The 16091-nt window shown below is 35.1% G+C and overlaps 1 protein-coding gene across 2 annotated transcripts in view; it reads right to left on the reverse strand.

The window, feature by feature from the left end:
- The window catches only part of LOC149542215 (plant/protein (DUF810)), a 307344-nt gene that overhangs the window by 122760 nt on the left and 168493 nt on the right, over positions 1 to 16091 (reverse strand). For both annotated transcript variants that reach the window (XM_089797228.1, XM_089797227.1), the window contains exons 16-19: positions 5348 to 5533; positions 5047 to 5205; positions 4478 to 4570; positions 1403 to 1471 (exon numbers count right to left, since the gene is read on the reverse strand). In XM_089797228.1, the coding sequence (XP_089653354.1) occupies positions 1403 to 1471; positions 4478 to 4570; positions 5047 to 5205; positions 5348 to 5533 (507 nt within the window). The remainder of the gene's footprint in view (positions 1 to 1402; positions 1472 to 4477; positions 4571 to 5046; positions 5206 to 5347; positions 5534 to 16091) is intronic.

The following is a 16091-nucleotide window of genomic DNA, read 5'->3' on the forward strand; positions in this document are numbered from 1 at the left end:
CAACTTTTGTCATAGCATCCATGAAACCCTTCACTCTTTTCTTTCCCATTTTTTTAATTTAGCTTTACCAGTATAGATTTACATCAAGGTTTTAGCATCATAGCATAACTAAGGCTCACAATAAAAAACATAGATATTTATTGCTCAAATGCCATGAGATGGAAAACCAAATGATTTACCTCCAAAATACTTATTGTAATGCTACATACTTATGACATGCCCTATGGGACACAATACTAGATTATTATAGCCTATTGAAAATCCCCATACAAGAGAGTATGTTTTGGGATGTTCTCACCCTGCCCCATTTCACACCATTCCTTAGAAAATGGAGGATTATACATGTGAAGGAAAGGAATTCCATGCACATCTCTGCTTCACCTTTTAATAGATTGTTCAAAGTCATTTGATATTAGCGTTGAGGTCATTCTTGTGATCATTAACACGGTCGTTGAATTATGGTTTAGCTAATGAATAGGAAATGCATAATTAAAGAAAACATGCATTCATGAAAATGAAACAAACAATTTTTAAAACAGCTTAGTATGCAAGGCATGTAACATATGGAACACCGAAAAAATTTAGAAACGCAGTATAAAAGGCAGCACTCTCATCAACAGATCAAAGTTATGCTTTTCTTTTTCTAGACAAAACAATGAGAATTGTAAAATTGTCATTACAATTTCATGCTTTCAGCAATAACAAAAGCCTTGACAAAATTTCAATTTCACCAACTGAACCTATCTTGAAGAATCATAAGACTGCACACATATATTATGAATTTAGAAGATAGATACTGTTCCTGTGTGATCATTTATAGCCATATGTGCCAACCAAGCTTTTAAGAACATTAATACATGCTATTAGAAGTAGAACAATGGGATACTCATGATAAAGCTTTTAAAAAGGAAAAAGAGATTTAAAGAAAATGCAGTAAATAAAACATCACCAAATTCCTACCATAAAAGGATTTTTTCCTAGATTCGTACATTCCAGGTATTGAAGGAAATGTACCCAATAAAGCCTGCCTTTTCTTCTAATTTCTTAATTCTAAAGAAAGAGTTTCATTAGGTATTCCCATGTCCCTATTACATTTTTGGACTTGGAAATATATTGCAAGGCAACTAGATACCATTTCAATTTCAAATTTCGATCAATAAATGAATCAAAGACATGCAAAAAAAAATTACAGAATGCATGTAACACAAGACATGCGTAATATGAAAATTTGCCTTATAAACATAAGGATATTGGGGGCCTAATAAATGTTCGATGGAAGCTAACAGGTCAGTATAAGATATTAGAAGCAACAGACATTTAGATATAGATATCCTTTCAAACAAATGTTTCAACTGACATATTCCAAATGTTTAAAAACATGAAGTATGACAGGAATGATCACCTCTTCCATAATTCTATACACTTCGACAATAGAATTACCATTCCGATGTTGAGATGACAATTCCCATTTCTGCATTTTTTCAGGGAATTTAAACATCAGCAAAATGTTGTCCACTTGAACACATCAAAATAAAACAGCTATACTATCATATAAATTTATATCCATTCGTTCTTATTTGCAAGAATGATATTAGTCAACTTGCAGTATGGATGATTGGCATTTAAGTCAAATCAGCTCACTCCTATACCAATAATTTCACTAGAACATGATCAAATCAATTTCAGTAGGAACTCGACATCCTTAGATAACACAACAACAAGTATGTAAAGAACATAAATAGAATGTTGTTTGAAGCGATCAAATATATGGAAAGTCCCCTACTTGTCCATCCTGAGGAATTCACTTACACATTGTAGACAAATAAAAATTCAACAACTTCAAAATGTCATTCCCAGCATAAAACTTTCTATCCGAATGAATTATAGAATTACCTGCAAGAATTATGCCATTCAACTGCAGTAAAAAAGGTTACCATTCACTTCAATTTAGAACATTGTACAACAAAACTCCAATGCTAGAAAAGAGGACATCGAGTTTTGCTCCATTGGAATACAACTGAATTGACCTTCACTGGAACTTAGTATCCTTAAGATACCTGTAGGCGGCTATTATGCCATAATGATACTTTTGTTAATTAGGAGGTAGAATAATAAAATAATTGTTTCCAAGTGGTGTCAGTTAGCAACAGTTGGCAGACTTAACCAACCATCAGGTCTATTTGTGTTTACAGTGGTACAAAGAAAAATGTTGTTGTGTATTGGAGATTATCATGTTATGAAAAGCTACACCATTCTGCCATATCTCATTGTATGTTATGTACTCTTTTGGTTATTTCAACGATTGATGTCTGGTGTTGATGTTGACTGGTTATAATTGCATTATACTAGTAATAAATATCTAAGATTAAGCATCCCACATTTTCGTTTAAGTCTACACTTGGAGGTTTAAAGAGTTAGGATAGGCAGGATGGTGGTATTATGGGTCGTATCTTGATCAACAAGCCTTGGTAATTGAGAATGACATTGAGGATAATATAGAAGTGACCCAAGAGGACCAACTGACACGGGACTCAAAGCAAGCGTATAACATAGTGGTTGATGTGTATGTACATAGGGAGGTGGAGTAGACACTTGTCCCTTGTGATTTGGTATGAGCCTGAATCACTGTGAGCATTCTTGTGTGCAATCTTCTAGGCAGTCCTCCAAGACTGTTAGCATGGATGCTACTTGAGTTCCAAGAATACAGTGAGCAAATGGAGAGGGAAAATCGGATGCAACCAATAATGCAACATATGAGGAAAGGAATCGAAGGGAAGAATAACCATGTGAGATAAGCAATTGTCATACTTTTGCCCCTTCCAATATTCTATGCCCCTTCTACCAAATGAGGATAGAAGATGACGCACAAGGGAAGAGGAAAAAGTAGAGAAATAGAAATTGTTGTAAGTAGGTCTCTACAAATCCAAGAACTAACCCAATGGCAGCTAAGATAACAACTCTTGGGGAGGTCTCTCAGTCCGTCTAGCCCAAGTAACATTTGTACCATTACAAAGGCATCACTCATGCAATAGGAGTGTGAAGATACGACAAGAGAGTCATCACTCCCTCACCTCTTGCAGGCACAATAAGCATTGAAGAAAGGCAGTTAGGAGAGTAACTCCATTCACACAAACCCCTTTGAGCTCCAGGGAAGTCAATGGCGAAGAAAGGGACCTATAGATGAGGTCACAAACATAACTGAAAGTACCATACCGGGCATTGGAAATCTTGAGATATTGGAGCGGCCGAGAATAGGGTAGACAAAATTAGACTGTGGGGAGGAGCAAGTATCGGTATTGCTTAAGTCCATACAACAGAGGTGAAAGGAAAATATATTTGCTTGTGTCTGTAGGTGCAAGGACATAGAAGAGGAACCGACCCACCAAAGTCCAACAATACACAAGGTACCAACCGAAGGAAAAGAATTTTGAACATTGCAAAGAAGCAAAAGCTTCTGAAATTCATCGAAGACAGATCCAAAGATCCGGCCCGCCACTACAAGACATTTGCAACCATATGGGAGGCGAGTTGTCAAAAGGAGGACAATTATTGGTTGAAAGTCTTTACAGCCACCATAAGAGATATAGCAATTGAATGGTTTACAGACCTTCCATCGAATGAGTGAATAACTTGGAAAGACCCGAAGCAAGCCTTTGAGGCAGATTTCAAGTTACTCTATGATGATGATGATGACGTGGTAGCGGAAATATATATTACCCGCCAGGGAAAGAATAAGACAGTTAAGGCCTACCGTCAAAGGCTAAAGGAACTGATTGATAAGTCAGAAAATCAGCCAACATTCGGTAAATTGTGAGCCTCTTATCTAGGAGGTCTTGGGTTTGAATCTACTTGAGCTTAATAAATAACAATAATAATTAATCAAAACACATAATAATTATTAATCTTGGCTTTGGCCTCTTACCAATCAAAATAATATTATTAATTATATAGACATTTAATATTACTTGAAAAAAAATATTACATATATTATCAGAATGTTATATTTTTATTTTTATTTAATAATGCATAATATATAAATATATCAAATATTATAATGTTCAAAAATATTATTAAGAAGGGAAATAGCCAATCGAACAAAGCACAGATGCCAAAGTTTTTTGTGACAGACCAAAGCCATACCCATAGACTGATACATAACAAACCCAAACGATTCAGTGGGCGTACTTGCCAAACTCGGTGACATTGGAGAATACAGATTTAGATATAGCTGGTAGCTACACCAAGGTTATTTTCTGTTTAGGTTAGAAATTATAAACAAATCAGTAAACCTATAATCTTATCTTTAAACCAGACATCAGTCGGTGTGGTAATTTACTATTCCTTTTTGTACTATCAAGAATCTAGCTTATAACATGAAATTTGCATGTAATTTCACTGCGTCATAACTCTACATATTGTTCTGCTACTTCTCAACAAGAAACACTGTGCAAGTAAAATTTGAAAACCATGTATATACCTCTTGCTGAATTGCTCGTTCAACCCATTCTGAAATTCTGCCAAGCTGTGTATTTATCCACCGCATAATTAATGTACCAGATATATTCTCTATCTGCAAACAAGAGATATGTAAGACAAATATATGAAAATGGAGAAGTGCCAGCTTTGTTCCTTGAGTTAAACCAAGTGCACCTAACAAAACCAAAACATGACAGCAGAAACATCTTTATATTCCAAGCAAACTAAAGTTTAAGTCTTTCTACTAAATGACGTTATTATAAGTAAGAATCTACACTTTATAAAGTGCTATAGACCAAACCGTCTCATACTCAGTTCAACAGAATCAAGTTCTCCATGGATGTTATATTGTAGGATTAGTAAACAGCTAGCAGAAAAGATTAGGCTCCTTCAGCATTACAAATGACGTAATTACAGAAAATATTTTATATTACAGTACCTTTTAACATTATACAATCATGAGAGCAGAAACAAATTCCAGAAAATAAAAATGTAGAGCTAACAGAAAATGCCAACATACTAGAACAGAAAATGCAATCCCCTAATAGAAAGAGGATGTGATAAAATTACCTGATACGGTGGCATCTGTTGCTTGTAAGGACTATCTGCATCCCCATCCTTGCATGCTGATGAAACTAATTCTACTAAACACTGTTCCAGGGTATCAGCTGCTGGAAGTACAGATGCAACATCCTCCGTAAGATGTGAAACCCCATCAAGAAATGGTTTCTGATTCACAAAGATGATAGCATAAATTCATATGACATAGATTGGCCTTGTTTCAGATGCTCATCATATGGTGTAACCTATCTCTAGTTGTATTATATATGAAACTTGAGACATGTAACATTTTAATTCCATAGAATCCTACCAACTCTTTCCCATAAAGATTATGAAGTAGTGACACAGAAACAGCAGTAGACAGAGGATTCCAGCGAGATAAAATAGGAGCATATATTGTAGACTCTCTTATGGCAAGTGCTTTCACATCTTCAGCAAGGACAGCTAGAGGATGTTCATGAGCTGCTTCTGATTTAGAATCAACAGCCTCTAGTACCTGGAAAGTCCCACTGTAAGTATTAGTAATTTCAATTTTGCTAGTACAATACAATTACTCCTGAAACCTTCATATTCAGTAATAGGAACATTAATTATTAGCCATGAATCAATTCCAATATCCAATGATGACTAGTATTGACTTTGAGATGTAATATGTTTTGTATAACAATAGAAACATTTTATTCACTATCTTGCCAAAGCTCTTGGGCAAGCATAAAAAACATAATTTCTTTCATGAAAGCCATGAATGCATCAGATATAAAGTAGATTTGATGAAATTAACAACAGACTCTATGCAGAACAATATTAGATGTGGTAAACTATTGCAGAAAGAAGAAGGTAACAACCCTCATTACCAAGAACAGTCTTAAAATCCTAAATCTTTATTTTGTGTATTTGAATCTAAAAATTCACCAAAAACTGACTAAAATATGATTACAATACATTTCCAATGTATAAAATATCCACTATGTTGTCCTTCATTTTGTAATCACAAAATGAAGGCAATACTATGAAACTTTGGCATTTAAAATTTAAAATTTCTCTAAGTTGATTCACTATTTGATTTGTGAAATTGGTCAATTAATCCTTCCTAATTCATATTGTGAATCCTTTTAATGAAATTTCTCGTCAATTGTCAAGTTTCCTTTGCTTTTGTAAGCTTAATTAGATTTATCCATGGTTACTAGGAGACCCGTCTCCCACCTAAAAGTTGCGTCTCGGTCTCAGAGACTTTTCGTGTCTCCGGAGACCTCAAAAAAGGTTGAAGACTTCATGACAAAGTCTCCTGAAGTCACCCTGTCTCCTAATCCAAAAAGTGAAGTCTCCTGATAAAATATAAATGTAAAATATAATATTAAATAATTTTATATATTTTAGCCCTCTTTTTAATGTTTTTAATGCAAAAATTAATGGGATTACCCACAAACCGATGGTCAGACGGAGATTGTGAACAAATGGGTGGAAGGGTATTTAAGGAATTATGTGGCAGCTCAGCAGCGAGCTTGGGTCAGATGGATATATCTCTGCGAGTATTGTTACAATACTACATATCACATCACTATACAGATGACACCCTTCATGGCACTTTACAGTTATGAAGCACCTAGTTTCTTGGATTTGTTGTTGGGCGACAGCCGGGTACCCAGTGCAGGAGAATTATTACAGGAGAGTAAGGATATAGTTGCTACTCTCAAAGATAATATTGCGAGAGCTCAGAACCAGCAGAAGCAGTATGCAGACCAGAAGAGGACTGAGCGTAGTTTTGAGGTGGATGATATGGTTTACCTCATGTTGCAGCCATACAGGCAATCTACTCTTAAGAAGAGTGGTGCAGAGAAACTCAAGCCACGCTATTACGGACCATTTAGGGTTATCAGGCGAATTGGTGAGGTGGCTTATGAGTTGGAGCTTCCGGCAGACAGCAGGGTGCACAATGTGTTTCATGTGTCCCGCCTCAAGAAGGCGTTGGGTCAGAATGTGGTGCCTTCCGCAGTATTACCTCCTTTAGACGATGAGGGAAAATTGATTTTAGTGCCAGAATCCATCCTGGAGAGCAGAGAAAAGCAGCTTCGCAGAAGAGTGATCAGAGAATACTTGGTTAAGTGGAAAGATCTACCTGTTGAGGATGCTACTTGGGAGGGGGAAGCTATTTTGCAGCACCCGGCGTTGAGATTGCTTGAGGCCAAGCAATTTCAAGAGGGGCGGACTGTAATGTCCCCTCTTTAGTTCGACATGACATTGATCATGGATTTTGCCTATTCCAGACTCTCGTAGGCAAATGGTGTGGAGAGAGAGTCAATTCTGCGGATCAGATGGTCATATCTTGCTCTTGAAGAAGTGTTAAGAGGTTATATTTTATTATTATGTGTTATTGGGGCCTACATGTTATAATTTTAAGTTGAGTTGCACTTTTTATTTTATAAAATTACTTTATTATAAAAAGTGCATTATAATGAGATTTTATAAAGGATGTTTCTAGAAGTTCTAGAAACTTCTTAGAAAAGTGAATAAATAGAGGGTTGGGCCTCTCATTTTGGACATGCTTGGATTTGAGATTTCTTCTACTTCTTCCATTGTGGAGCAATTTGTAGTCTCTTGGGTCTGCAAATACTATTCGATCTTTGGGAACGAATCACTCCCCTAGATTGGCATAACTGAGGTAGTGAAATATCTACTGAAGGGTTGCATAATTGGAGTTGGTATTCAGCCATCTCATTGGAACTTCATTGAGAAATTGTCTGAAGGGTTTATTTTGGTTGGAATAAGGGTTTCAGATTTACCCTAGCATTGGTGAAGCGTTTGGCAGGGGTTTGAAGACAAAATTTGTGCATTTTCAGAATTGTCAAATCAGGGTTTGGAACCACATAATTGCTCATATCTTCTCAACCCCTTGGAGTTATTTTTTATGGTTTGGTAGGGTTACTACCTAACCCTAGGCGCCCATATTCCTTGCATTTGGGGGTCCCAAAACCCCAGCATTATTTTTATATAGGGGTACGGCCTTGCCAATAGAATCAACAGCAGCAATTTGGGGGTTCGTTTGGGGGCAGTTTGTGGAGGATTTAGTGTCTTTGGCAGCGGTTTACATTAGACATCTCCAGCAGCAATACCAGGTGCACATATTGAGGTTTTTGATTGTCAAAGGTGTTGCATACAAATAGTTGAACAGTCAGCACTGTCATTGCATTGTTGGTTATCTCCAGTTATTAGTTGTTGTAAACCAGTCATCTATCATATAATCTGAACTGGGTTATTGTCATGTCATAGCATTGCATTGTCAAGGGTTTGATGTGTTAGAAGTGCATAGTTGTGACAGTCCCCTAAATCTGATATTGTAAAATCAGTCATTAATGTAGATGCACAGCTCAGTCCATTATAATCAGTTGTAATCAGATTTGCATGCATTGATAGGATTGAATATGAAGGTTTATATGTTGACATCAATCTATATTCATATGCATATGTATTAGACACCACAGTCCTTATATTCTGAAAGTATCAAATCTGAGAGTTTCCATATTTTGAATATTGTTATTGGTACTGTTATTATTCATTACATTACATTTCGATATTGGCATTGTACTTTGTGGTTTCGTTGCACAACAATTAGCCCTATTCGCAGCTCTATTCAGTTACATGCCAAGTGTTTGACAAATTGTCTCAGTCCAGTTTGAGGGTTTTAGTGGCCTTAATAGTAAGGGTCATTACAGTTGGAGAGTGATGATTTTTTGGAGAGCATGATAGCTGAAGACCTTGAGATGGATGATCACAACCTTGTGGAGTAGAAGACAGTACCATCGACATACTAATACTAGATATATTTCTGTTTTTTGTTGGTGAGAGGACATTGGATTCTTGTCAGAGGACTAGTTTGTTCAAAACTTATTGTAAGTCTGGTGGTAAAGTCTGCAAAGTGATTGTGGATGGTGGTAGTACTGATAACCTTGCCGCTGAAAAGATGGTTCAAAAACTTGGTTTGAAGAAAATGAGACATCCTTATCCTTATAGGATTGGCTGGTTACAAGGTGAGCATGCTTTGGAAGTGAGGGAGCAATGCGTTGTTGATTTCCAGATTGGGCAGTATAAGGATCATGTGTTGTGTGATATTGTGGATATGAACAGTTGTCATGTGTTGCTTGGTAGACCTTGGCAGTATGATTGCAAGGCTATGCATGATTGTGTTAGGAATGTGTTTACAATTGAGAAAGGTGGTAGGAAGTTTTCCCTGATTTCTTTGCAAAATGAAGAGCTTGGTAGGAGGAACCTGAGTATTGGCAGCCGAGTTGAGTTGGCAAATTCTGAGAAAGTTGGGGATCAGCATGGAAATCAAACCTATGGAACACCTGTGGCGGATGTGAAGAAGAAAAACAAGGGAAAGAGCGTACAAGTTGAAGACTCAAAGGATATGTATGTGAAGAACCAGTTTGGGATTTATGTGTTGAATCCCAAAAAATGTTCTTCCAGTTACTAGAACATCTTTTCGAATTTGGGGTGTTTGATGCAGGAGCATCTTGGGTTTGCTTGCAATCCTGCATGTTTGAGAGGGATTTTGGTTAAAGGTTATGGAGCTCGATGAATACTGGTGCTCAGCATACACTGAGAGCTCGGCATGGTCTTGGGAGCTCGGCATGGTCTATGGAGCTCGGCATGGTCTTGGGAGCTCGGCATGGTTTATGGAGCTCGGCATGGTCTTTGGTTGCTTGGCATGGTCTTTGGAACTCAGCATGGTCTATGGAGCTCGGCATGGTCTTTGGTTGCTCGGCATAGTCTGAGAATTTGGTGTCTGTTTCAAGCTATATAACTAATTTTCCACAATGAGTTAAAGGATGAAAATTTCAGAGATTAAAGAGGGCGTATACTTCTACCTACGGTTCGAAGCTTGAGTTCTAATTCTTTCGGAGCTAGGAGATATCGCAATTTTACTAAGACATCGATTTTGGGAATTTAATTGTTGTAGGAGGCCGACTTGTGGCATTTAATTTATGTATTTGTATTTAATTTGTGTTCTAGGCCGACTTGTGGCTTAGATTGGTATAAGTAGGGGTTGGGGGGGGAGTCTTTAGGCATTATTCATCCATCGTGGAGAAGTAGAGGAGCTTGGAAGAGAGAATTTGGAGAAGAGCTAGTAGCTGCAGCTTGGAAAACAAGGAGATTGCTTGGTGGGCTTGCGAGCACAAGTTGAAATCTTCCTTGGAGGTTTCTACCAGAGTGAGGTTCTGGACTAGCTAGGGTTTGGATTGGATCTTGAGGGATCTTGCAGAACTTTTTACTTGCTATGTATTTGGCCATAACCGGGAAGGCCTTACAGCCCAGCACATTGCATGTAATCAGTTATATATTTATGAATCAAGAAGTGTAATTTGACATCAGATCTGGTATTATTGTTTCTTGTTTTTTGTGTTTCCGCTGCGTGGTTGTATCTCACTGCATCAATTGCTCCTTCTCTTCCATTTCTTCATTCCAAGCCCTAGATTTTTTTCTTAATCACAAATAAATTCAAACTCTCATTGCTTGTAAATGCAAAAAGGTTCTTCCTCTCCAAACCGAATTTGCTTGCAAGATTAAGGAGTTTGAAAGTCATTTTGTGTCAAAGAAATAGGTATATTTCCCCTTCCTTTTCTTGTTATGTAAATATGTTTGTTTGTTTTTTGCATGTTTCTTGGTGCTTTTAGAGAGTGAGTTTGTGAAGAAAATGATGAAAATTGTCTCAAAGGATGCAAGTTTCCATTCACATTTTCAGCCTTCATTCTCATTCCATCTCCAAATTTGCCCAACTGCATATTTCCCAAATATGTAATCTAACTTTGAAACCCCAATTACACATTTACACAAGTTAAAAATGATGATTTTTCAACATATATTAATGCATTTTTAAATTCTGATTTTGGGGAAAACTCCTATTTTTAAACATAAAGCTTCCTATCCACATGCCCACAAGCTACATCTACTTGATTCTCAGCCATTCAAGCTAAAAAAACACATTTTTCCCATACGCAATCTATCTGGAAAAACCAAATTTTGATGCCCAAAAATAAATAATGTCCCCATTTTTAGCAAATACCTAGAAATGGCTTGGTCAATTCATCATCATGACCCTCGTGAGCTAATAGTGGGTTTTGAGGGTCTCAATTGTGGAGTGATTAGGCTTTCTTGTGGCCTATGGTGAGTTTTGCCTCCATTTCAAGGGACTTACTATTTATAGTAAGTCAACAGTTGGTTCAGATGAGCTCAATTGAGTTACAGGAATTGAGTGGTGCTCTAAGTTTTTATCTCTGGCTTCTAGTTTGAGCTCTAAGAATCTTGGAGGGAGTATATTTTTTAGTAAGTCACTTTGTCAAGTTCATTCATCATTCTTCTTCATTAGGATCACTACAATGTTGTCGAATTTTGATTATGATGCTTCCTTAGCCATTTTCACAAGATGGGTGAATTATTATTATTCAACTAAATATGTCGAGGCTCCTATTTTTATGGTATTGTATGTTGGTCACCTTAGTCTCATAGCTCATTGGAACCGCATTGAAAAATAGTAAATCTTGGGCACAAGAAACAATGACATTGTGGTCAAAATATCATGTTATGACTGAAAAGGTCATTTTGGGGAGCCAAATGGAAATTAATAAATTATATTATGTGCCTAAGTATAAATCAAAAAGGCTTTGTGTCATGGCTCATTGGAACCGGGTTGAAAAGTTGTAAATCTTGGGCACAAGAAACAATGACATTTTGTGTGGCTGACAAGTGGAAATTAATAAATTATATTATGTGCCTAAGTATAAATCAAAAGGGCTTTTAAGTGAAAGGTGTGCAATTGAAGCTAAGCTGCACAATGAAGATTATAAATATGGCATTATCAGAATTCATTATCGAATTATCTAACTGATATTTTTTCTCTTTGTGAGGGTTTGGCAATTGGTGACTTCAAAATCCATTGCTGAAGTATAATAGATTTGATTTGAGATTGTGTCTTCTCATATCTATTACTGAGAGAAGATCTATTCTAGCAAACTCTATTTTGTGTTGAGGTATACGAAATTGGGATTTTTATTTTATCATTTGGTTTGAGTTGCTTCTTTATGTGTTTCATGTATCTTGAAGGGCATATTTACTTTGTTGTTGGTGGCGTGAATATTCTTGCAAGCAAAATGCTATTATTGTTCATATTGTGAATGAATACTTTGCTGCTATTGGGTGCTGCACATTTAATATTTTGTTGATTTAGGTGTTTGGATAACCCTATTGGAGCAGTTTCCATTCTTATTTCCTGGACACCAAGAGATGTATGTGTGAACGTTGTTGTAGGTGATCGGGCTGACTGAGAATCACCATGTTTGGGTGGCTAGTGTTAAGGAAGTTTGGGGTGAGCTTTTACTTTTGTGGGCATTACTTTCTTAGGTTGGGTTTTAAAAAATAAAACTGCTCTTAGTGCTTTAAAGATCTTCTCTAGCTGATGACAAATTGGCATCCTCGGTGGAACGAAATTGATATGAGCATTGTCTACTATCTGTTCTTCTGGAAATGCTCAATGGAAATCAGGTTCCTTTAAAATTTTTTTTTTTTTTTCCTTATTCAATATAGTAACAGTTCTGAATCAATAAACTACAAGCAAGAGTATTGGATTGATTTATATGTTGCATCTTTCAATCAAATATTTTAGAGTCATGGTATTGTAAATTTATAAATCTTAATTGCAAGTTCAAACATATTGCATAATTACTGTGAGTTATATGATGTATTTGCAAATTCCAATGAAACATTACATTGCATGATTAGTTGGTCAAAACCAAGAAAAATTATTGCATTCATCAGCATGACTAGAAGAGCCAGAGTTTGCTTGCCAAGTGTTTGAAGAGATGTCAAACAACTGAATTGTGGAAGGAATTTGGTGTTTTAACTAGTTAGGGTTATTACAAAGGAGCTATCCATACCTTATCCAGCCTATCCAAGAGTTCAAAAAGTATCTAAATCATACCAAGAACACTTATCATCCATAGATCTACCATTGTTGTCCAAATCTTGAAGGCCCCATGGATTTAATCCCATTAGAAGATGTTTTCACCCTTCGGTATTTTCATGTTGCAGCAAACTCTCCAAGTCAAGATATGTACGAAGAATCTTCACCTTGCAAAGATAAAAAAAATGAAGTATCAATATGACAAAGAATTGGCTCACACCACTCCCTCTCAAACTTTGTCTTCATATGATGGGATTAGAGATATAGAGATTGGTCAAGTGGATATGTTAGATTTTCTACAAAGAATAGAGACATCTTGTCAGGAAGACGTGCTTAAAATCAAAAGAAGCAGTATTCATTCCATCTCCACTTTCCCAATGGCTTCTCTAGAACCTGAGTTTGTGTGGGAATGCACCAAGCATTTTGATCCAAAAACAAAATACAGAAAGATGCTGACAGGAAAGTTGTTTTGAGTTTATATTTGGACATTATTGAGGTGGTCTTCAAAGTATCGAAAAATACAGAATGTGCAGATTTGATAAAGGAGAATACACAACAAATGTGGAATGAGAATAAACTTGATGTATTGAATGAAATCAGTTGATCAACAATGGAATCAACTTCTCTAGATGGCAAATGGTGATGCATAGAATTATTTTTTTGTTAGGAAGCCAATGACCTGATTACTCTAGTCAGCTGGATACGTAGCCTCAAAGAGTCCAATCATTTTGAGCCATGGATCTATAAATTCATCTACTAGATTCTGCAAAGAAGAGGACACATCTATTGGGGAGAAATCATTAGCACAACAATATGTGAGCAGCTGATTCATGTGAAGAGTTCTCTCTTTTTCAACATGTATTCCTACCTTGTCTAGATTGCTACTACTATGGGGGCTTTATCTGGACCCTCCACCAAGGGACATAGGGCCCTAGTCTAAGTCACAGAATTCAACAAATATGAAGCATGTTGTTCAGATTTTTTTTTATTTCAAATATTTTTTTAAAAATCGATACAGTTCGCCAATTAATTTGCACAGGCAAATATAGTATTATTTTCTAAAAATTTACAAGTTTCCCGCCCATTCTTTTCTACAAGCACCTGTTCTCGAGCTTCCACTACACACAGATTTCATGAATTTGATGCAATTTCTCGGTGATTTACTTTCAAATTTCCAATTTCTAGGTGTGTTCATTTAATAGTCTGAGTGTTGGGCGGGTGACTGAAAAAAATCTTTGATGGATTGTAGTTTTCTTGCGACCTGAGTGCTGACTAAGTTTTGAAAAGCCTAAATTTAATCCTTCTACTCGCATTGTAGAATTGCCACTTCCCTCTTGAGACTCCATCGCTTCCTCTCTACCATCCTTCGCTGCTATACTTATGTCCGCCGCCCGTCCTCAGCAATGCTCTGCCGCAAACCTCTATAGGCTTCTTATTTTTATTTTTATTATAGCCTTTCTATAGCTTGTAATCTATAAATCAAATATTTTAAAATTTTATTATATTAATTTTATAATAGTTATGTAATTTATAGATCATACTATTAAAGTTATTAAAGCCTATATACCTATTACAGTCAATATTATTAAAGGATTGTTTTGTAATAGTTTTTATTATTTATATATGTGGCATATTAAAGTAATATTATTTCTATAATTTTTTTATCATGAATTTAGGAATTGGAAAAACCATATATTAATTTTGTAATAATAGAATGATATAGATTTTCATACTAGCTAATTAGGTATATAATAATATTTTTATTTTAAGTGATACATTAAAAAGTAGATATTATTATAGATATTTTATAGGATAAGTTTTAAATTTTTAATAATATATTTAAGTTATTATTCCTAAACTTTATATCACATCTTTTTTTATTAATAAAAATAAAATATTATTATATAAATATTATATCACATCTTTTTTCTACTACTTTTATGACAATTTAATGAATTGAAATAAAATTAATTCAGTTGTTAAGCTAATATTCAACAACTAAATAAACTTCACAAATATGCTAAACATTAAGTTATAAGTTCAATTTAACAAATATATTATTGAATCATTTATTATTATGTTATTTTATTATAAATTAAATAAATTTAATATTATAATTATAATTTTAGAATTCATTGAGTTATTTTGTTTGTAGAGTTAAAAATTTAAAACAAATTGGTGCGGGAGCACTTATTCATTGGATGTCTCATGGAAAAATTCATATTTTAAATTGTCTTTAATATGGTTTCAATATTATTTAAGGACCTAAATACTATTTAGAGTCCATTCAAATTATTTTGTAAGTCTATAAAAGCCATTAAAAGCATAGTGACTTACAAGGTCCTGAAAAATGTCAAGTGTGATAAAACCACTCAAATATATCAAAGTAGAGTGGAAATGGTTTAATTTGAGTCTTTAATTCATTTTCATCATATTTCAAGGGTTTATGGAAAGTTTTAAGTCATTTGGATAATAATTGTAAAAGTTGTTCAAAAATTGCTAAAATTGTAATGACAACTTTTACATCTTGGTGACAACTTTTAATAGTTGGTTTAAAGATGTTAATGGTTAGTTGTAGATTGGTTGGAGAGTTTAATGTGATTCCAAATAATATATATTTGGTCTACAAAAATACGAAATTGTTAGTAGTAGAAGTTGGAGGAAGGATTTGGAATGGAAGAAAAAAAAAATTTGATGTTATATATTTCAGTTTTCTGGTTATTTTTTCCTGTAATTTCTCTGATGTTTTAGTTGATTCGAACTTATTTTGAATGATATAGACCTGCAACTTATACTTTCAGAAAGGTATATGAGATATATTTGATTTGGTTTTAGTTTGGATGATTTTCATTATGTTTGCAAGAAGTTATGGCTTTTTTGGTGAAGACTGGTCAGATTCTGTCATAATATGAACAGTTTTGAGGAAATTGCAATAACTTTTATTTCCTTGCTTGAATTTGGCTATAAATTGGAGAAACTATTGGTAACTAACTTTTATTGAATCTCACAAAAAGGATTGGTTTAATTCTTTCATTTATGGGAGTTATTAATGACTGATTAAGGGTTCTAAATTCTGCCCTCGTTGAGAAATTGTTCTTCA

Source organism: Cupressus sempervirens, chromosome 8 (assembly GCF_028749045.1).
Source record: "Cupressus sempervirens isolate cs-2001-9-10 chromosome 8, ASM2874904v1, whole genome shotgun sequence".
NCBI lineage: Eukaryota > Viridiplantae > Streptophyta > Pinopsida > Cupressales > Cupressaceae > Cupressus > Cupressus sempervirens.